The sequence below is a fragment of the Phocoena sinus genome, chromosome 6, assembly GCF_008692025.1.
Source record: "Phocoena sinus isolate mPhoSin1 chromosome 6, mPhoSin1.pri, whole genome shotgun sequence".
Taxonomy (NCBI): Eukaryota; Metazoa; Chordata; class Mammalia; order Artiodactyla; family Phocoenidae; genus Phocoena; species Phocoena sinus.
Window position 1 is genome coordinate 9,920,703 of NC_045768.1, and position 23,050 is coordinate 9,943,752.

Below are 23,050 nucleotides of genomic sequence, written 5' to 3' on the forward strand. Positions count from 1 at the left end.
GTGGTGGTTCAACAGATAATAGGTTGGAGAATTTGAGGGACTTCTTGAACAGATGAAGTAGAGGTATATTGAAGTGCATTCAGATTTTAACCCTGTGGTCTAGTGGTTAGGATTCAGCACTTTGACTGCCATGGCCCGGGTTCAATCCCTGGTCCAGGAACTGAGATCCTGCAAGCCGCATGGTGCAGCCAAAATTTAAAAATAAATAAACAAAAGTAAAATTATAAAAAAAAGTGTATTCAGTGAGTGGATGTTCTAACTTGAGATTTTGGAGTTAGTTAGATCTCTGGTGTACCCACCACAATAAGTGATTTGAGGTGGTGGAGGAAAAGGCACTGGGGATGATGTGGTCTAGGGATTGAGACACTTGCGTATTGGACAGATTGTTCTTTTAGATGAAATTGCCAGGAATGGTGGCAGGAATTGGGGTGGGAAAGACTATGAGCCAAGAGCTCAGGCCTTCAGTGAGGGAGGAGAATGACCAAAGAAAGGGTGGTGGGTAACAGAAAAGGAGAGGGAGAGGATGGTGTAGTTGGATGGCTTGGGTCTCAAAGGAACAGGGGTTTTTGTAAGAAAGGAGAATTAATAGTTTGGAAGTAGCAGGAACAAGAATACCTACTCCACCTCCTGGCCTTAAGGATTTGTGGGTTAAAAAGAACAAAGCAAAACAGTTTTCTGGACAGCAGAGGAAGTAGTATCCTTATGATCAGCAGGTTTCAATTAAGGCAAAAAGGTGGAGGGAATGTTTTTTAAAAAGAAGTAATGATGGGGGCTTCCCTGGTGGCGCAGTGGTTGAGAGTCTGTCTGCCGATGCAGGGGACACGGGTTCATGCCCCGGTCCGGGAAGATCCCACATGCCGTGGAGCGGCTGGGCCTGTGAGCCATGGCCGCTGAGCCTGCGCGTCCAGAGCCTGTGCTCCGCAACGGGGGAGGCCACAACAGTGAGAGTCCCGCGTACGGCAAAAAAAAAAAAAGTAATGATGTATGGACGTTTGCTGATTAGTGCAGGAGTTCCAGAGGGGAGTGGAGGGTTTGGGAGGGAGGAGAAAGAGGTGTGTGGGAGGTATTAGGGACATGTAGATCAGTGTGAGTATGGTGATTAGGGCAGTAATAAGACCAGAGACCCTTGAACTTCAGTTCAGATGAGTGAAGTAACAGATGTACTGCATAATGGAATTAGCCCCCCATCGTCTCTGAGAAGGCAAGCCCCCGGTTCCAGTACTGCTAAATGCTTCCTCGGAGAATATGGCAGCTTATCCCAAGGTCTCAAGGAGTGATATGGCAGTTTTCAGGGAGGGCAGTTTATGCCAAGGTCTGATGATGACTTTTCCAAGGTCACACTGAATAAGTAACAAAGCAAATCTCCTGACACCAAACGTTAGGTCTGCTCACCACTCTGATTTGTTTATTTTAGTCGTAGTGCTCATTTACCTTACTGCCGGCAGAGCTGGATCCATTAGAACATTAGAAAATTAAAATTAAAGAAGAAGAAAAAAACCCCTTGAAACTAGACAGTGTTTCCACTTTGGGACCACCCCAGGCTCATACGCTGGTATGTGCAAAAGGGATGAGAACACAGGCCCTGTGCGAAAAGGATGAGAACACAGGCCCTGGAGGGCAGTCGTTGTAGCTCAGTAGGATCTGCATGACCGGAACTGTGTGCTTTACCCTCATGCATGTGCTCTGTCCACAGGGTCATGTAGGCACAACAGCAACCAAGAAGATCGATGTCTACCTCCCCCTGCACTCAAGCCAGGACAGACTGCTGCCAATGACCGTGGTGACAATGGCCAGCGCCAGGGTACAGGATCTGATCGGGCTCATCTGTTGGCAGTACACAAGCGAAGGACGGGAGCCGAAGCTCAAGTAATCCTCCCTCTTTTTGGCTGCTCTAGTCTCTGGCTGTCTCCTGGCCACCCATGCTGCATTCTGGGCCCGGTCAGTCTTTCTAGGCTTTGGCCTGGGAGCCAGACGTCCACACTGATCCAGGTCAGGTTGCTCACCAGATCTTGGGCCTGTGTAACTCAGGCTTATCTCAGAGAGCTTGCTTGCAAACAGACTGATAAATTTGTGAATCCAGACATGAGGAAATGCATTTTAGCAGGATCCAAACCCTTTTATGATGCTTGATGATAAAAGGAGCATGGGCAGTAGTGGAGGGAACCAGTGTTTGTTGAGCACCAGTCATGAGTTGGGCATGGTGCTGGGCACTTCATAGCTGATTTCTCATTTAATTCTCCCGCTTCCTGTGAGGTGAGCATCATGGTCCTCATTTTGCAGAGGAGGAAGCTCAGGATCAGAGAGTTGTTATTTGCTGAAGTTTACACCAGTGGGAGATGACAGAGTCAGAATTTGTTTTCCAGTCTCCTTGATGCCAAGATTATTACTTTATTTCCTTTTGGTCTGAATTACAGTTTTCTTTGTTATCAGTCAGTGACCAATTTTTCTCTCAATTACTAGACTCTATTCCTCATTAAACTATTATATTAAAAATGTAGTGCTTGAAAGTAGAGTCTCTATATCTGTACATCATAACTTGAACTTTAAAGTGGTTTGCTGCATTAGTTCTCCCATACTTGAATTTCTTACCTGACAGGCATCCTCTCCTAGTTTTATGTGCCCTTCCCAGCAGTAGGGTTTGGGATACAGCTAAATGTAGTGGATGCCTTCATTTTGGAAATGGATTCTCATGGAGGCTTTCTCTTCTCACATTTTGAGTTAGAATGGTCCAGTCTGTTAGATGTGTGTGTGTGTGTTTCCTTTAGGTACATTAAATTTGTACTTAAAATTATTCTTTCAGGTTCTCATTGACATTGCCCTCCACTTTGCCTGAAAAACTTGTGGATATGAAGATAATCCTTATTGCTCCTATGGCAATAGAAAGCCTTTTCAACCAGGATACCATGTAGGCTCAGAAAAGGGTTGAGTCTGCAGCTGTGCTCAAGGCTGAGCTATGGTGTTGTCCCTTTTCAGCGTGAAGTGGAAGCAAGCAAGTGCTAGTTACTTGATGTATGTTGTCTGAGTTAATCCTTAGAACACTGCTTGATGCAGGAACCAAAACCAAGAGAGGCAAAGGAACTTGCCCAGGGTTACACAGCAAGTAATAGGAGTTGAACTGTGACATACATTTTACAGATGAGGAAACTAAAGTGTAGAGAGGCTAAGTAACTTTTCTAAATTTCACAGTAAGTGGTAGAACTGGTATTTAAACCCAGGATTTTCTTTTTAATTGAATGAACGATTATTTAACTTCTGTAGTGCTTTACAGTTTCCAGAAGTTTCACACACGTGATTTCATATAATTCCATATCCCTTTTTTCTCCCGTCCCCTATATTGCCCCTCCTTCCCTCTCCCCACTGATAACATTTGTTCTCTGTATCTGTAAGTTTGCTTCTTTTTTGCTTTATTCACTAGTTTGTTGTACTTTTTAGATTCCACGTATAAGTGATAGCATATAGTATTTGCCTTTCTCTGACTTATTTCACTCAGCATAATGCCCTCCAAATCCATCCATGTTGCTGCCAGTGGCACAATTTTACTCTTTTTTACGGCTGAGTAGTATTCCATTGTGCATATATACACCACATCTTCTTTATTCATTCATCTGTTGATGGACACTTAAGTTGTTTCCATGTCTTGGCAGGTGTAAATTGTGCTGCTTTGAACACTGGAGCACATGTATCTTTTCGAATTAGTGTTTTGTTATTTTTCGGATATATACCGAGGAGTGGAATTGCTGGATCATATGGTAGTTCTATTTTTAGGTTTTTGAGAAACCTCCATACTGTTTTCCACAGTGGCTGCACCAAGTTACATTCCCACCAACAGTGTAGGAGGGTTCCCTTTTCTCCACATCCTCGTCAACATTTGTTATTTGTTAAACCCAGGAATTTCTGACTCAAGAGCCCCACTCTTCACTATTACATTATAGTCCTTACCATGGAACCCTGTTATAGGTGATATTAAAATATTTATTGAGTTCATGCTTAGTACAGGCACTGTGCTAGATCTGGAAATACGGGAGTGAAAACGGCAGTTTATGCCATCAAGGAGGTTATTGTCAAAGGTAATAATAATAGGCAATAATAACACAATACACTAGGCAATGATAATACAATACTATAATAATCCAGTACAGTAGCACGCAAAATCCTGAGAAGCTCTGACCCCATACTTGGTGGTGAGACTGGAGTCATGAAAAGCAGCCTTGCTTAAGTGACATCTAAACTGAAACCTGAAGGAGTAGGAAAAGGTGATGCAGAGAAGTTGAGAGGAGGGTGCTCTAAACAGAGGGAAAAGCACGGACTTGTGGTTATGATGACCCTTTAAGTTCATGCTTTAAATTCTGTATTCTGCTTCAAATACATAGTAATGATGAGTATGTTGTTGACATACTTGTATTTTTTTTAATTAAAAAAAATTCTTTTTTTTGCGGTACGCAGGCCTCTCACCGCCGCGGCCTCTCCCGTTGCGGAGCACAGGCTCCGGACGCGCAGGCTCAGCGGCCATGGCTCACGGGCCCAGCCGCTCCACGGCATGCGGGATCTTCCCGGACCGGGGCACGAACCCGTGTCCCCTGCATCGGCAGGCGAACCCTCAAGCACTGCGCCACCAGGGAAGCCCTATACTTGTATTTTAATAACCAGTTAACCATCCTGTGGACTAGGAACAGAACCAAGTTCAGAAACAGGCAGAGTGTGCTGGGAGTTGATTCTTTTAGAGCATTACTTCTAAAGAAACATGCTGTGAATGAGTTTACCAGTATGTGAAACACTGATTTTTCTCAGGCTTTAGGGCAACTAGGTGGTCTGAGGGCAGTCAGAGCCTCCAGCCATCATTTCTGGGTAGGGAACAGAGTCATCCATCTACCTGTGTGCCGTACAGATGCTGTTATTTTCTGAGTATCCCAAGATGTCAAAAGAAGTGGGAAACACTGCTTGAGGGTATAGGGACCAAAGGAACTTCATGCCTGGATGGGGACTAGAGGAAGTCTCACTGCTGGAAATTAGGAGCTGGGGTGGGATTGTCCTGCCTATGAAAAGAAACTGAACAAAGCTGCCTGGGTCTGTGGCTCGTTTCAAGTTGTGTTTCTGGGGTGGCAGGGGAGTAAGATAGAAGTGTGACCAGGACCTGGCCACAATATGACTGGGTTTATGATATCCCTAGTGTCCCTAGTATCACCGAAGGATAGGAACCCTAAGCTGCCAGTGTAAGACCTGGCTCTAGACTGGAGGCCTCTGCTTTGATGAAGATGGAAGACAGTGGCATTAGACAGGGAGGCGTGAGAGAGGAAGAAAGGGAGAGAGAAAAAGAGAGGAAGCATTCCTATTCAAGAAGAGCTAGCAAATTAAAATTCCAAAGCAAACCAGTATAACTAGTACTAAGAAAGAAAGACAATAATCTGGAGAAAAATTCACACCCAACAAAATTATAATAAAGCAATCTGAAAATAAATTTCAAATAAATATATTTAAATTCATCAAAATGCTGAAGGAATAACACCCATGGGTAAACTTCTAGGAAATTGTGAAACAAAACTGAGCAGGTGAGAATCAAGAGGTGGATTTAGAAAAGAACCAATTAAAAGTTCTGGAAATATAAAATGCAGTCATGAAAGTTAAAAAAAAAAAAAGTATGTTGGATAAGCTTTAGACTGGGCCCAGTTAAAGAGGAAATGAATTGAAAGATAGTACTAATGAATTCAACTCAGGATGCAACACAAAGATACAAAGAAGGAAAGGTAAGTTAAGAGACACGGGGGAAAGATAGAGAGCCTCCCATATGTGAAGCAAAGAATAGAGGGAACAGCAGGGAAACAATATTTGAAGAGCTAATGCCAGAGAATTTTGCGGAATTGAAGGCAGATAAAAATGAGTCTCCGTATTAAAAGCACATACAAATTAAGTGGTGCAAGGATACACTTTGCAACAAATGATGCTGGGCAGTTGGACATCCATAAGCCAAAAAAATAAACTACAACCTAAACCACGTGCCTTGTATAAAATTAACTCAAAGTGAAATTGCAACTTAAATGTAAAACCATAGAACTTTTAGAAGAAAACAAAGGAAAACGTCTTTGGGATCGAGGGCTAGATGAAGAGTTCTTATACATGACACTAAAAGCATGATCCACAGTAGAAAAAAAAAAAGATAAATTGGACTTCATCAAAATTAAAAACTTTGTTTTACAAAAGATCCTTGGGGCTTCCCTGGTGGCGCAGTGGTTAAGAATCCACCTGCCAATGCAGGGGACACAGGTTCGAGCCCTGGTCTGGGAAGATCCCACATGCTGTGGAGCAGCTAAGCCCATGTGCCACAACTACTGAGCCTGCACTCTAGAGCCCACGAGCCACAAATACTGAGCCCGTGTGCCACAAATACTGAAGCCCGTGCGCACCTGAAGCCCGTGCTCCGCAACAAGAGAAGCTACTGTAATGAGAAGCCTGCGCACCTCAACGAAGAGTAGCCCCCGCTCGCCACAACTAGAGAAAGCCCACGCACAGCAAGGAAGACCCAACACAGCCAAAGATAAATAAATTAAATAATTTTTTTTTAAATCTTTTTTTAATTAGAAAAAAGAAAAAAAGAATCTTATTTCCTCCTCAGTCCAAAAGCTGTCAAGCAGACATTCTGCCGTCTCCTTTCCCATGGGTCAGAGTCTTCAGCTCCACCTGGCAAAAGGGGGTTGGGGAAGCGGGTGGCAGTGAGTCAAACAGTAGAATTTAAGGCAAAAACAACATCAATAGGGATATTTTGGTAAACTACGTAATGAAAAAAGGAATAGCCCACCAAGATAATATAATAATTCTGACTGTGTATGCATCTAGCAACATAGTCTCAGAATATTTTAAGGTAATTTTAAGGAGCATCCTTGACTGATCCACAGTCAGAACAGGAAATTTCAATACCTGCTATCAGAAACTGATAAAGCAGACCAAAAATTAGTAAGGCTAAGGAAGATTCAAACAATTTAATTACCAATTCTGAACCCCCCAAATAGAGATTATTTCTTGTACTAGTTTGTAAACCTTTGAAGTTGAGTGTATCTTATTAAGATTTATATTCCTGAGTGTACCTAGCATGCTGACATTTTAAAACAGTTGCTCTGTAAGTATATGTTGAATTACAAAATTACGTTGACTCCAAAGAAGCCATGGTCTTTTGAAATTTTTTTGCACCTCTTATGTGATAGTGGATTTCTCAGTTCTGTTTGATATAAGACAGTCTATAAAGTAAATACCTGGGATCTCTTCCTGTCAGGAAGTGAAGTACAGATTTATTTTCTTTCTAGCTTGTTTGTACTTAAGTGTTGGAATAGATCCTTACTTGATCTTTTCCAGTGGGTTGGCCCTGTGGAAGAGCTCTTCATTCACAGCGGGGCAAATTGCTAGATGAATGAGAGAGCATTCCTTTATTTTCAAGAAAATTATTTATTTGAGAAGGTTGTTCTCCTGTCTCTGTGCCTTGAAAAATGTCTATGGAAGTAGGCTGTGGCCTCTGGGAAAGAATGGAGAATTGGCTGGAATTCTTGGCTTCCTTGACTCTTACACTTGTAATTCTTGAGCAGGATTGAAGTATGGTATTTAAGATAATTTCCTGCTTATTTTGGTGCACTGATTTTGGGGGAAACTAAAATCTATTTGGAAGAAGCTAAATGAAATCATTTCAGTCTCTAGGTAGTTGAATATGTAAATTTTGACTTTGTTACTTAGATTTATGTTTACTGAATGTTGACCAGAAAATGTGCCCTATAAAATTTATGCTTAGAGATCTATCTGTATTTGGGAGGCCTACTGTATAATAATGTTTTATAAATATTCTACAGATTCTGGAAAAATTATTCTCTATAGGTTACAGAATTCAATATATACTTATTAAATCAGCATTTTTAATTACTATTATGTTCTTAACAGTTTTTGACTATTTTTGGTCCATGAATGATTCAGAGAAATGAATTAAGTTTCCTGTGTGTGTATGTGATTTTTCTCCTGAGATTTCAGTGGTTTCCACTCTCTCTCTCTCTCTCTCTCTCTTTCTCTCTCTCTCTCTCTCTCTATATATATATATATCAGTGAACAGAAAGATTCATGCATTTCTTATCTTTATGTACCTTTTTCAATGTAAAACAGTCCGATTTGTTTTATTTATGTATTGTGCCCTGCCTTTTTCTTTATTTCAGTAACAATGAGCTATTTTTTCCACTGTTCTTCTTTGTACTTCTCCAGTGTATCTTTGTTCAACCTTTTACCTTTGCCATTTTGTTTTAGCTATGTTGAACACCTTTGTGAGGTTTTTCCTTTTTGGCCCAGTCAAGTCACTGTCTTTTCATAGGGAAGTTTATCTTACTAACATTTATTATAACTACTGACATGTTAGTTTCATGTTAGTCTACTTTTTTTTTTTTTAATTATTAATTAATTTATTTTGGCTGTGTTGGGTCTTCATTTCTGTGCAAGGGCTTTCTCTGGTTGTGGCAAGTGGGGGCCACTCTTCATCGCGGTGCGTGGGCCTATCACTATCGTGGCCTCTCTTGTTGCGGAGCACAGGCTCCAGCCGCGCAGGCTCAGTAGTTGTGGCTCACGGGCCCAGTCGCTCCGCGGCATGTGGGATCTTCCCAGACCAGGGCTCGAACCCGTGTCCCCTGCATTAGCAGGCAGATTCTCAATCACTGCACCACCAGGGAAGCCCAGTCTACTTGTTTTAAGCTTTGTTTTTTATGCTTTCTTTATTTTCTATTTCGAATTTTTTTACAGTTCTAAGCCGGTTACCTTTAAATCTCTTTAATAGACTTTATTTTTTAGGGCAGTTTTAGATTTACAGAAAAATTGCCCAGAAATTATAAAGTTCCCACATTATCTCCTTCCTGCCTCTCATTTTTCCCTATTAGTGGCATCTTGCACTAGTATGGTACATTTGTTACAGTTGTTGAACATATGCTGATACATTATGATTAAAGTCAGCAGTTTACATTAGGTACACTTTGTGTATTGTACAATTCTAATTATTGTATCATACAGAATGGTTTCACCAGCCTAAAAATGCCCTGTGTTCTATTTATTCATCCCACTCCTCTCACCTCTGGCAACCACTCATCTTTTTACTGTCTCTGTAGTTTTGCATTTTCCATAATGTAGGCTACTTGGAATCATTCCATATGTAGCCTTTTCAGACTGGCTTCTTTCACTTAGCAGTATGTGTTTAAGGTTCCTTCATGTCTTTCTGGCTTGATAGCTCATATTTCATATGGTGACTAATACTCCATTCTATGGATATACCACAGTTTTTCCATTCACCTACTGAAGGATAGCTTGGTTGCTTCTACTTTTTTTTTTAAACATCTTTATTGGAGTATAATTGCTTTACAATGGTGTGTTAGTTTCTGCTGTATAACAAAGTGAATCAGCTATACATATACATATATCGTCATATCTCCTCCCTCTTGCATCTCCCTTCCACCCTCCCTATCCCACCCCTCTAGATGGTCACAAAGCACCGAGCTGATCACCCTGTGCTACGCAGCTGCTTCCCACTAGCTATCTATTTTACATTTGGTAGTATATATATGTCCATGCCAGTCTCTAACTTTGTCCCAGCTTACCCTTCCCCCTCTGCGTGTCCTCAGGTCCATTTTCTATGTCTGCATCTTTATTCCTGTCCTGCCCTTAGATTCTTTCGAACCTTTTTTTTTTTTTTTTTAGATTCCATATATATATGTTAGCATACGGTATTTGTTTTTCTCTTTCTGACTTACTTCACTCTGTATGACAGACTCTAGGTCCATCCACCTCACTACAAATAACTCAATTTCATTTCTTTTTATGGCTGAGTCATATTCCATTGTATATATGTGCCACATCTTCTTTATCCATTCATCTGTTGATGGACACTTAGGTTGCTTCCATGTCCTGGCTGTTGTAAATAGTGCTGCAAAGAACATTGTGGTACATGACTCTTTTTGAATTATGGTTTTCTCAGGGTATATGCCCAGTAGTGGGATTGCTGGGTCGTATGGTAGTTCTATTTTTAGTTTTTTAAGGAACCTCCATACTGTTCTCCATAGTGGCTGTATCAATTTACATGCCCACCAACGGTGCAAGAGGGTTCCCTTTTCTCCACACCCGCTGCAGCATTTACTGTTTGTAGATTTTTTGATGATGGCCATTCTGGCCATTCTGACTGGTGTGAGGTGATATCTCATTGTAGTTTTGATTTACATTTCTCTAATGATTAGTGATGTTGAGCATTTTTTCATGTGTTTGTTGGCAATCTGTATATCTTCTTTAGAGAAATGTCTATTTAGATCTTCTGCCCATTTTTGGATTGGGTTGTTTGTTTTTTTGATATTGAGCTGCATGAGCTGCTTATCACTGTTGGAGATTAATCCTTTGTAGGTTGCTTCATTTGCAAATAGTTTCTCCCATTCTGAGGGTTGTCTTTTCTCTTGTTTATGGTTTCCTATGCTGTGCAAATCTTTGAAGTTTCATTAGGTCCCATTTGTTTATTTTTGTTTTTAATTTCCATTTCTCTAGGAGGTGGGTCAAAAAGGATCTTGCTATGATTTATGTCATAGAGTGTTGTGCTAGATGTTCTCCTCTAAGAGTTTTATAGTGTCTGGCCTTACATTTAGGTCTTTAATCCATTTTGAGTTTATTTTTGTGTATGGTGTTAGGGAGTGATCTAATTTCATTCTTTTACGTGTAGCTGTCCAGTTTTCCCAGCACCACTTATTGAAGAAGCTGTCTTTTCTCCATTGTATAGTCTTGCCTCCTTTATCAAGAATAAGGTGACCATATGTGTGTGGGTTTATCTATGGGCTTTCTATCCTGTCCATTGATTTATTTCTGTTTTTGTACCAGTACCATACTGTCTTCATTACTGTAGTGTTGTAGTATAGTCTGAAGTCAGGGAGCCTGATTCCTTCAGCTCCGTTTTTCTTTCTCAAGATTGCTATGGTTATTCGGGGTCTTTTGTGTTTCCAGACAAATTGTGAAATGTTTTCTTCTAGTTCTGTGAAAAATGCCATTGGTAGTTTGATAGGGATTGTGTTGAATCTGTAGATTGCTTTGGGTAGTATAGTCATTTTCACAGTGTTGATTCTTCCAATCCAAGAACATGGTATATCTCTCCATCTGTTTGTATCATCTTTAATTTCTTTCATCAGTGTTTTGTAGTTTTCTGCATACAGGTGTTTTGTCTCCTTAGGTAGGTTTATTCCTAGGTATTTTATTCTTTTTGTTGCATTGGTAAATGGGACCATTTCCTTAATTTCTCTTTCACATTTTTCATCCTTAATGTATAGGAATGCAAGAGATTTCTGTGCATTAATTTTGTATCCTGCTATTTTACCAGATTCATTGATTAGCTCTAGTAGTTTTCTGGTAGCATCTTTGGGATTCTCTATGTATAGTATCATGTCATCTGCAAACAGTGACAGCTTTACTTCTTTTCTGATTTGGATTCCTTTTATTTCCTTTTCTTCTCTGATTGCTGTGGCTAAAACTTCCAAAACTATGTTGAATAAGAGTGGTGAGAGTGTGCAGCCTTGTCTTGTTCCTGATCTTAGTGGAAATGGTTTCAGTTTTCCACCACTGAGAACGATGTTGGCTGTGTGTCTGTCATATATGGCCTTTATTATGTTGAGGTAAGTTCCCTCTGTGCCTACTTTCTGCAGGATTTTTATCATAAATGGGTGTTGAATTTTGTCGAAAGCTTTTTCTGCATCTATTGAGATGATCATATGGTTTTCCTACTTCAGTTTGTTAATATGGTGTATCACATTGATTGATTTGCATATATTGAAGAATCCTTGCATTCCTGGGATAAACCCCACCTGTTCATGGTGTATGATCCTTTTAATGTGATGTTGGATTCTGTTTGCTAGTATTTTGTTGAGGAGCTTTGCATCTATGTTTATCAGTGATATTGGCCTGTAGTTTTCTTTCTTTGTGACATCTTTGTCTCGTTTTGGTATCAGGGTGAAGGTGGCCTCATAGAATGAGTTTGGGAGTGTTCCTCCCTCTGCTATATTATGGAAGAGTTTGAGAAGGATAGGTGTTAGCTCTTCTCTAAATGTTTGATAGAATTCACCTGTGAATCCATCTGGTCCTGGGCTTTTGTTTGTTGGAAGATTTTTAATCACAGTCTCAATTTTCAGTGCTTGTGATTGGTCTGTTTATATTTTCTATTTCTTCCTGGTTTAGTCTCAGAGGGTTGTGCTTTTCTAAGAATTTGTCCATTTTATTGGCATAGAGTTGCTTGTGGTAAATCTCTCATGATCCTTTGTATTTCTGCAGTGTCAGTTATTCATTTTCATTTCTAATTCTATTGATTTGAGTGTTCTCCCTTTTTCTCTTGATGAGTCAATCAAGCAGTTTATCAATTTTGTTTATCTTCTCAAAGAACCAGCTTTTAGTTTTATTGATCTTTGCTATTGTTTCCTTCATTTCTTTTTCATTTATTTCTGATCTGATCTTTATGATTTCTTTGCTTCTGCTAACTTTGGGGGGGTTTTTTTGTTCTTCTTTCTCTGATTGCTTTAAGTGTAAGGTTAGGTTGTTTATTTGAGATGTTTCTTATTTCTTTAGGTAGGATTGTATTGCTATAAACTTCCCTCTTAGAACTGCTTTTGCTGCATCCCATAGGTTTTGGGTCATCGTGTTTTCATTGTCATTTGTTTCTAGGTATTTTTTGGTTTCCTCTTTGATTTCTTCAGTGATCTCTTGGTTATTAAGTAGTGTATTGTTTAGCCTCCATGTGTTTGTATTTTTTACAGATTTTTTCCTGTAATTGATATCTAGTCTCACAGCATTGTGGTCAGAAAAGATACTTGATACGATTTCAGTTTTCTTACATTTACCAAGGCTTGGTTTGTGACCCAAGGTACGATCTATCTTGGAGAACGTTCCATGAGCACTTGAGAAGAAAGTGTATTCTGTTGTTTTTGGATGGGATGTCCTATAAATATCAATTAATTCCATCTTGTTTAATGTATCATTTAAAGCTTGTGTTTCCTTATTTATTTTCATTTTGGATGATCTGTCCATTGGTGAAAGTGGGGTGTTAAAGTCCCCTCCTATGATTGTGTTACTGTCAGTTTCCCCTTTTATGGCTGTTAGCATTTGCCTTATGTATTGAGGTGCTCCTATGTTGGGTGCACAAATATTTACAGTTGTTATATCTTCTTCTTGGATTGATCCCTTGATCATTATGTAATGTCCTTCTTTGTCTCTTGTAATAGTCTTTATTTTAAAATCTATTTTGTCTGACACGAGAATTGCTACTCCAGCTTTCTTTTTGATTTCCATTTGCATGGCATATCTTTTTCCATCCCCTCACTTTCAGTCTATATGTGACCCTAGGTCTGAAGTGGGTCTCTTGTAGACAGCATATATATGGGGCTTGTTTTTGTACCCATTCAGCCAGTCTGTGTCTTTTGGTTGGAGCATTTAATCCATTTACATTTAAGGTAGTTATCGATATGTATGTTCCTATTACCATTTTCTTAATTGTTTTGGGTTTGTTATTGTAGGTCTTTTCCTTCTCTTGTGTTTACTGCCTAGAAAAGTTCCTTTAGCATTTGTTGTAAAGCTGCTTTGGTGGTGCTGAATTCTCTTAGCTTTTGCTTGTCTGTAAACATTTTAATTTCCTCATTGAATCTGAATGAGATCCTTGCTGGGTAGGGTAATCTTTGTTGTAGGTTTTTCCCTTTCATCACTTTAAATGTGTCCTGCCACTTCCTTCTGGCTTGCAGAGTTTCTGCTGAAAGATCAGCTGTTAACCTTATGGGCATTCCCTTGTATGTTATTTGTTGTTTTTCCCTTGCTGCTTTTATTATTTTTTCTTTGTGTTTAATTTTCAGTAGTTTGGTTAATATGTGTCTTGGTATGTTTTTCCTAGGGTTTATCCTGTATGGCACTCTCTGTCCTTCCTGGAGTTGGGTGACTTTCCTTTTCCATGTTAGGGAAGTTTTCAACTATAATCTCTTCAAATATTTTCTCAGACCCTTTCTTTTTCTCTTCTTCTCTGGGACCCCTATAATTCAAATGTTGGTGCGTTTAACGTTGTCCCTGAGGTCTCTAAGACTGTCCTCAAATCTTTTCATTCTTTTTTCTTTATTTTGCTCTGCAGTAGTTATTTCCACTGTTTTATCTTCCAGGTCACTTATCCGTTCTTCAGCCTCAGTTATTCTGCTATGGATTCCTTCTAGAAAAAGTTTAATTTCATTTATTGTGTTGTTCATCATGGTTTGTTCACTTTTTAGTTCTTCTAGGTCCTTGTTAAACGTTTCTTGTATTTTGTCCATTCTGTTTCCAAGATTTTGGATCATCTTTACTATCATTACTCTGAATTCTTTTTCAGGTAGACTGCCTATTTCCTTTTCATTTGTTTGGTCTGGTGGGTTTTTACCTTGCTTTTTCACCTGCTGTGTGTTTCTCCATCTTCTTATTTTGCTTAACTTACTGTGTTTGGGGTCTCTTTTTCGCAGGCTGCACGTTCGTAGTTTCCGTTGTTTTTGGTGTCTGCTCATGTTTTTATTTTCTTAACAGCGTTTTTGGCAGAGCTGAAGTTTTCAATGTTAATGAACTCCAGCTTACCAATTTTTTTACATAGATTGTGCTTTTGGTGTTACAGCTAAAAAGTCATCACCAAACCTAAGGTTACCTACTTTTTCTCCTATGTTAATTTCTAGAAGTGTCATAGTTTTGTGCTTTACATTTAGGTTTCTGATCCATTTAGAGTTAATTTTTGTGAAACGTGTAAGGTCTGTGTCTAGATTTCTTTCTGTTTTTTTCTTTTTTTTTTCTTCTTAATATCCAGTTGAGAAAACCATCCTTTCTCCATTGAGTTGTCTTTGCTCCTTTGTCAAAGATCAGTTGACTATATTTGTGTGCATCTATTTCTGACCTGTAAGATTTTTTAAAACATTCCTTAATTTATATTTCTCCACCAGATTCAAGAGTGAAACACTATCTTTTTAGGATCACCCATTTGTAAAAGAGAAAAAAATAAAATTCAGTGAGGTTTTACCCTGTCAAGAACTTGAGATGGGAGGTATGCACTTTTTCTTGACAGAAAACCACATTTATTTTACTTCATAGATAATTTAAGGGATTTTTAAGAATAATTTTGACTAGTCCTAATTTTTTTAAATAAATTTTTATTTATTTTTATTTTTTTGGCTGCATTGGGTCTTCGTTGCTGCACGCGGGCTTTCTCTAGTTGCAGTGAGCGGGGGCTACTCTTCATTCTGGTGTGCGGGCTTCTCATTGAGGGGGCTTCTCTTGTTGTGGAGCACGGACTCTAGGTGCACAGGCTTCAGTAGTTGTGGCACGAGGGCTTAGTAGTTGTGGCGCACGGCCTTAGTTGCTCTGCCGCGTGTGGGATCTTCCCAGACCAAGGCTCGAACCCTTGTCCCGTGCCTTGGCAGGCGGATTCTTAACCACTGTGCCACCAGGGAAGCCCTGACTAGTCCTAATTTTTATGCAAAGATATCAGTCATGTGTTATGACTCCATTGTACACTAGAGTAGCCATTCCTTGCTGCCTTCTTTTCAGGCGTCCCTTAGACATTCAACATATTTCACTGGTCTCTTATTTACTATTGCTCTTCATTAGGCTACTGACAGGTGAAATACTGATACTAAAAACCTGAAGAATTTTGCTGTGTTATACAAAGCTGGTGTAGTATACTTTGGAGATTATCGCAGTGCTCAGTGAGTGGAAGTTTATGGCTATAGAGCAGTGCTGTCCAAATGAAATGCAGTGCAATCATTTCACACCTGTTAGAATGACTATCATCAAAAAGACAAGATACAACAAGTGTTGGCGAGGACGTGGAGAAAACGGAACCCGTGTGCACTGTTGGTAGGAATGGAAATTGATACAGGCACTATGGAAAACAGTATGGAGGTTCCTCAATAAATTAAAAATAGAACTGCCATATGATCCAGCAATCCCACTTCTGGGTATGTATCCATAGGAAATGCAAACAGGATCACAAAGAGATACCTGCACTCCCAAGTTCATTGCAGCATTATTCACGATAGCCAAGATATGGAAACAACCTAACTGTTCATGTATGGATGAATGGATAAAGATGATAATGGTGTATATATACACACAATGGAATATTACTCAGCCATGAGAAAGAAGGAAATCCTGCTATTTTCAACAACATAGATGGACCTTGAGGACATGATGCTAAGTGAGATAAGTTAGACAGGGAAAGACAAATACTGTATGATATCATTAATATGTGGAATCTAAAAAAGCGGACACATAGAAACAGAGATTAGAATGGTGGTTACCAGGGCCTAGGGTGTGGGGGAAATGGGGAGATGTTGGTCAGAGGTTATAAACTTTCAGTTATAAGTTCTTGGGATCAGAGTACAGCACATTTGAAAAGTTGCTTAGGTTGCCAAATGTTCTCACCATGATGGAGGTATTGGCTAATATTACTTGGTAGTAATCATTTGGTGATACATAAGTGTATCATATCAACACCTTAAACCTATACAATGCTATATGTGAATTATATTTTAATAAAGCTGGAAAAAATGTATAATACAAGCTACAAATGTAAGCCACATTTACAATTTTAAGTTTTCTAGTAATCACATATTTAAACATTTCCAAAAAGCAAGTGAAATTAATTTTCATAATATATTTTATTTAACCCATTATATCCTAAATATTATCACTTCAACATGTAATTGATATAAAAATTATTAATGAGATTTTTAATGTTCTTTTTTTTTGGTCACGTATTAAAATCCAGTGTTTATTTGCTATTTACAGCACATCTCAATTCAGACTAGCCACATTTCAAGGACTCAGTAGCCACATGTTTGGAAAGTGCAGCTGTAGAGTATGCCAACACATGATATAGCCATGCAGTGGATTTCACTGTGGATTCACTTCATTCTCATAGAGCCCTTGGGAAACTTGGTGGACCGCCTAGATAGTTGAGGTTTATCTCATTCAGTATCGAGGTTTCTTTATTTTTGTAACATTTCATAGAAGCTCACTAACGTGTTAACATTTTCCTCTGCCTTCTTAATCAGTATGTAACACAGTGGTTAAGAGTGTGGGATTCAAAGTCATAGTCTAGGTTTGCATTCTGGCACTAACCATTAGGGTGATCTTGGATGAATTACTTCAGCCCATGTATTCCATTTTTCTCATGTGTAAAATGAGGATAGAAACTTCCGTCAGGTGGTTATGAAAATAAAATGAGAAAATACATGGCACGTGCTCAGTAAATGTTTGTTTCTGTTGCTGCTAAATACTGTGACCCCAGCAGCTACTACTGCAATGAATACTTGTATTAGTTCAGCAATAGTAGCATAAATTAGCCCTTTCTTGATGAGTCAATTAATGGTACCATGCTATGATACAGTGATGCCCTTGTGGGCTTATGAAAGTATATAGGAACTTTTGACTTTACATTATACGTTTTCTGACAACTTAGCAATTTGAATTCTTTATACTCCCCACACCGCCACCCCCACCCCACCCCCCCCTTTTTTTTTTTTTTTTGCTGTCTGCATGCCTGCCACTGTCTACTCTCCTTCCATTTCTAGGTTGCTGCTTCTAATTTATACTCCTTAGAGTCTTCATTGAGAACCGTTTACCTAAATAATATAGCCTAAGGCGCCCTTCCCATCTGACCCCCAGCTATGCTCCCGTACATTCTAACGCATCGCATTCTTTAACTGGCAGCTTCTTGACACGCACCATGTCTGCTTTTGCTGTTTCCTTAGAAATGCCTTTCTCACTCTTCTTTTGATATCCTGCTTAATCTCAAAGACTTAAGTCCCTCATCATTTCTTCATTCAGCAAATATTTATGGAGTTCCAGGCCCTGGGTATCGAGGATAAAATGGAGAACAAGAGAAATGCAATTGCTGCTCTCAAAAAATTTACAGTTTGGTGGGGAAGAAGAAATTATCAAGTGTAATAGCACTTTGTAACTGGCTCATTTCACTTATCGTTTGTATTCATTCATGCATTCAGTAAATACTTATTGAGTGTTTGCTATGTACCAGGCATTTTGCTGGGTGTACAGTGGTGAGGGGAACAAGACATAGTTTCTCTTTCATGAATTCTACAACCTGGTGAGGGAAATGGGCAAATAATTAAGCCAAATAATGTTTGCTTAGAAGCTGAGTTAAGTGCTCTGCAGGGAAGGAATGCCATTTGTGAGAGCCTCACCTGGGAACCAGGGAGGAATTCCCTCAGAAAGTGATGCCAGGGGCATTTGGCAAGGGAAGGCTCCTGGCAGATGGAACTGTGTGGCAGTGATGCTGTGGCAGGAGGAAGCATGCTGTGGTCAGGGAACTTGAAGACATAGCAATAGAAACTGTCCTAAAAGGAGCTCAGACAGAACAATATAAAGGTCTTGCTTCTACCTAAAAATTAGTGGACATTTTCTCCCTAAAACTTTACCAGGAAATTTAGATTTAACTGTTCCTGTCTGAGGTTGCTGTGGCTTGACAAACGTTATGATGTTATTTATCAGTTCTACTTGCATTTATGGGGGGGTGTGTTTTAGAGAAAAGGAGATCTTGGGAGTCTTAAAAATCTTTTCTCTGACTTCAAAGAGATGAACTTCTGAGCTGCAACCATCAGGATCTTTCTCTTGCTAATGCCTGACACACTCTTAATATTGCTTGTCACCAAAATAAGCAGCAGAACTCATGTAATGAGCATTCTGGACATTTCAGAATCATGCATTCTTTTATTTTTTATGTAAAAAAACAATAAGCATTAATCTGTCTTGTGTTCATACTTTAGTGTGTGTTTTGCATTTTCCGAAGATAAGAATGAACATGTCAGATCACATTTGGTAGAAATCTGGGATGCTTCCTGGAATGCTCCTGAATTTTCATATATGAATTAAATACCATCTATTTATGGGCTATAGGCTTCTGTCTCTTCATAAAAGCCATACTGGCCTTTGAACATAAAATGAATATTGGTCAACAATTCAATGCAATAAATTTTTCTAATGAAGAAATTTAGCTTTATTTGTTGAAATATGAATAAGGGAAATTCAGTTAATTGTACTCATTAAAGCTTTGGAGATCTATATATCTCCCCCAAAAGGATCTCTCTTTGGCAGCAGGCTCCATTTTGCATCCACTCATTTCTTAAACTTCCAGTCCTCTTACAAGCTCCATGGTACCTAAAAGGGCCTGCTCCTTCCATGCCAACCCAACTCTAAAATTAAGCCTCTTCTTGTGGATCCAGTTGTCGTGTACTTGTTTGTTACTGTTTTGATCATTCTTCTCTCTCTGGTAGTGACTCACGAACAGGACTTTTAGGTTTCTCTGTCTCATTGCTATCCACCATGCTTCTGTTAGGTAGTTAATTCTGCTTCTGTGTAATCAGAAGCTTAAAAGTGGTAGAAGAAATTTTGGCAAAATGAGAATCCTTCTTCATGCCAGGCACTGTGCAGTTAATTATGTCATTTAATCCTTATAAGACCCTTATGCAGTAGTTATGGTTATTTCTTCCATAATTCCAGAACCTAGTAGAGAAAATGAGCACACTTCCCAATCAGACAGGCCATGCTCAGAGTCTCTAGGACAAATGATTTTCTCTGTGTAGTGGGGTGAGAGATTTCCCAGACTTCTTTGTACTGTTCCATATTTCTAAATTGTCTACAATAAGAATGTATTAATATTATACTTATCAAAAATTTAATTAAATATTTTATAAAGAAAGGAAAATGAAAGTTATATATACATATTATGGGACATCTGGAAAGTATAGAAATTTAGAAAGAAAAAAGTGCTCATTGCTTTAATGTAAATATAATCTTTATGAACTTTTTGGTCCCTTTTCTTCTAGTCTTTTTATATGTATGTAATTGAACGTTTTTATATAGTTGTAATAATTTCTTATTGTTGTCTCCATAAAAAACTGAGATGCCAGTACTCATATATTGGTGAACTGAAAGAATGCCTCTTTAATTTTCACTTTTTCCTGGGCCTTCTTCCCTTGTCTTGAATTGCTATCTCTGATACATGTGCACTGCCTTGAAAGCCCCATTTGGCTAACAGGTATCAATGTTGACAAGCCAGAAAAAGAAAAAGAAAAGCTTATTACTTCTCCTCTTCTCGTTAACACACACATCATTAATACCCTCTATGTTTTTTTCATGGGTAGAGTGATTCAGTCTACACATTCATATATTCATTCATTCAACAAATATTTGTTTTAAATGCCAGCCATTTTACTCTTCAGTGAGGATGCAGAGATAGTAGAAGTATCCCTGCTCTTTAGGAGAACATAGATGCATTAATAAGAAAAAGAGCAGCGTGGTAAGTTATATGCAGAAATATCAGCCAAGTTCTGTAAGAACACAGAGGAGAATCACTTGGATTCTCCTAGAGATCCAAACGATTCTCCTAAAGAAGTCAAGGAAAGCCTTTCATGGGTAAGAAAATGGAGCTCAGATAGATTTGGTTACATAGCTGGTTCGTGGTTGTGTTGGCATTAAAACCAGATCTCACTGCAAAACCCGTCTTCCTTCCAACAAACTGTCATGAAGAGGCACTCCGTTTTTGTTGTTTTGGAAGCTCTAGGTGTCTATATTTGGCAAATTCCTGAGTCAGGGACCACAGCTGCCCCTTTTGTCTCTCCCCATTTCAAAATGCCACCAATTTCTGATTTGATCAAAGAGTAATGGAAGAGAAGTAAGGAAACCTGAGTTCTCTGAAAACCAGCTTTGCCACCATTTAACTAGTTGATCATGGGCACCTTATTCCTCTTTTCTAGGTGTCTATTCCCCATTTGTAAAAGTGAGGAGATTGAAATAAATCTCTCTAAGCTTCTGATTTTTTATAAATAATATGTCGTGGTTTCCTTCTCCTTTTTAGCATATGTAGCATTTCCATACGATTGTAGGTTCCCAAGGGCCTTGGGAAATCTTGATACACTATGGCTTAGGCAGAGGAGTAGATGGTAGTCAGGAGTGAGGGCTCTTGACTGCCTGGGTTTGAATCTCAGCTCTATAATTTACATGCTGTTTAATCTTGCATGTAAGATGAACCTCACTGAGCCTTAGTTTTGTAATTTGTAAAATAGAAATAATAAGAAAGGACTCACAGAGCTGATGGGAAGATGCAGTGAGCTTATGTGTCTAAACCACTGTGCACAGTGTCTGGCATGTGGTACTCAATAAATGTAGCTAATGATACTAATGGCTGTTTTACTAGTACTAATTTGAAGTCCTGAAGCAGTTTTAGAAGTCAGAATATCACAGTAGCTTCTTTTATTAATGATTCCCCTGTAAAGGCACAAAGGAACCAATATCCATGCATAGAATATGGAATTTTAGTCATTTTTTTTCCCCTTAGTTGTTCAATTAAGGGTTGATAGGGGGTGGAGCACTGTTTACTGCTAAACTTTACTGAGGACCCAGAAACATAGAGTGGATTATTCACTCTTTTCCTTGCTGTGTTCCCAGTGCTCAGGACAGGCCACAGCACAGTGTAAGCACCTTACAAATGTTTTTTGAATGAATAAATGATATCACACTTTATATTTAAGAACTGGAGGGAATAATAGCACTTGGCACATTGAGTCTTTTGGCTTTCAGAGCTTAGGCTATGACATTTGCTGAGTTTGTTTGGAGGAGATTTGGGGGCGTCCTGTGACAATCAAAGCAGGATTCTTCTGATGCCACTGTTTGGCTTTCTGCTTTGATCAATAGACTTATTATTTGCCCTTGAAACCTCTGTGGTGCTAGGGATTCACAGACATTCCTCAGGATGATTTACACGGCAGTAAATAATCTGTGCTGTCCATTGCTTGCTTCATCAGTGTCTGCCCTGCTCATAAAATCGTGGAGGCTCAGTGGCCCCAAGGCTGGAGCACGGTGGACATGTTCACTCCAGTTACAGATGTTTGCACATAGAACATGTCGCTCACTTTCATTGTTGCTTTGTTGCTCTAATATGCATCCACAATTTGTCTTTAAGGGTTGACCTAACTATACATGTTATTTTCCATCTGACTTTTTTATAGTTACTACCATTTATTTTTTTACCTCTGTTATATGCTAGGCACTACATATATTATCTCCTCAAAACTTCAAAACCCCCTCTAGGTGACTGTACCCTTTCTGTAGAATTGGAATCTGAAGGGAACGAAGTGTATTCTCTGAAATCACGTAGTCCATGAGCAATGGGGCTTAGGTTGAACTCAAGTCCCTTTGGACAGAAAGCCCTTAGCTACTACACCATGATATTTTCCTCATCTAAAGGGCTTTCTTCTCCTTCTACAAGTGTTTTGTGTTGAAGTTGGTAACCTTTTGCAAAGATTGGTAAGTTTCCCATACCATTCAGAGATGAATTTTAAGTTTCTTAACAGCATTGCAAATACATGAAATTTATAGTGACAAACATAGACAGATTACTTTCTTGTTATCCATCCATTTAGTAAATTTACAGGTCCCATTAATTTAAATCTGTCCTTATTACCTATTTTATATAATAAATATCTCTTAGTCGTGACAGACTGAGTATAGATCACCTGAAGTAGGCTCTCTCTCAATAAGCAGAGTTGCAGCTAAAGATTTGTGAATTAATTGGGAAAATTGCAAATCAGGTAGTCAGTGAAATAATTCATTGTCACATCCAATCAATAAACTTTGTAAATCAACTCATTTAATTCAAAAAATGATCTATATAGATCAAGCAACCAATTAAACAATTAGCATACACTTTGCAATTAATTAATTTAACCATCAATCATATAATTAAAACTCCAAATTTAAGCCACAGAATTTAGAGTCCTACCTCCTTGTGAACTATTAGGTTCATACTTCTGAATGCTAGCAGATTTGCAGTTTCACAATTCAACTTTGGTGCAGGGTATTTTAAAGTGTTTAAGTTGATTTCAGTTTTAAATTTTCTTTATGTTAGTATAGTTTCCCACCCTTTTTCAGCAAACTGACTTTTTATGTCCCCCAAAGGAGAAGGAGTGTTAATTCTAAATTGGGCAAAGCTGGAATCTGGGAGTACTGACTGGACGTTCTGGGG

At 38.9% G+C, this 23,050-nt stretch overlaps 1 protein-coding gene across 10 annotated transcripts in view; it reads left to right on the top strand.

The window, feature by feature from the left end:
* MAPKAP1 (MAPK associated protein 1) overlaps positions 1-23,050 on the top strand; it is a 232,163-nt gene that overhangs the window by 99,095 nt on the left and 110,018 nt on the right. For all 10 annotated transcript variants that reach the window (XM_032634565.1, XM_032634564.1, XM_032634561.1 and 7 more), the window contains one exon: positions 1,694-1,866. In XM_032634565.1, the coding sequence (XP_032490456.1) occupies positions 1,772-1,866 (95 nt within the window). In that variant the 5' untranslated portion in view covers positions 1,694-1,771. The remainder of the gene's footprint in view (positions 1-1,693; positions 1,867-23,050) is intronic.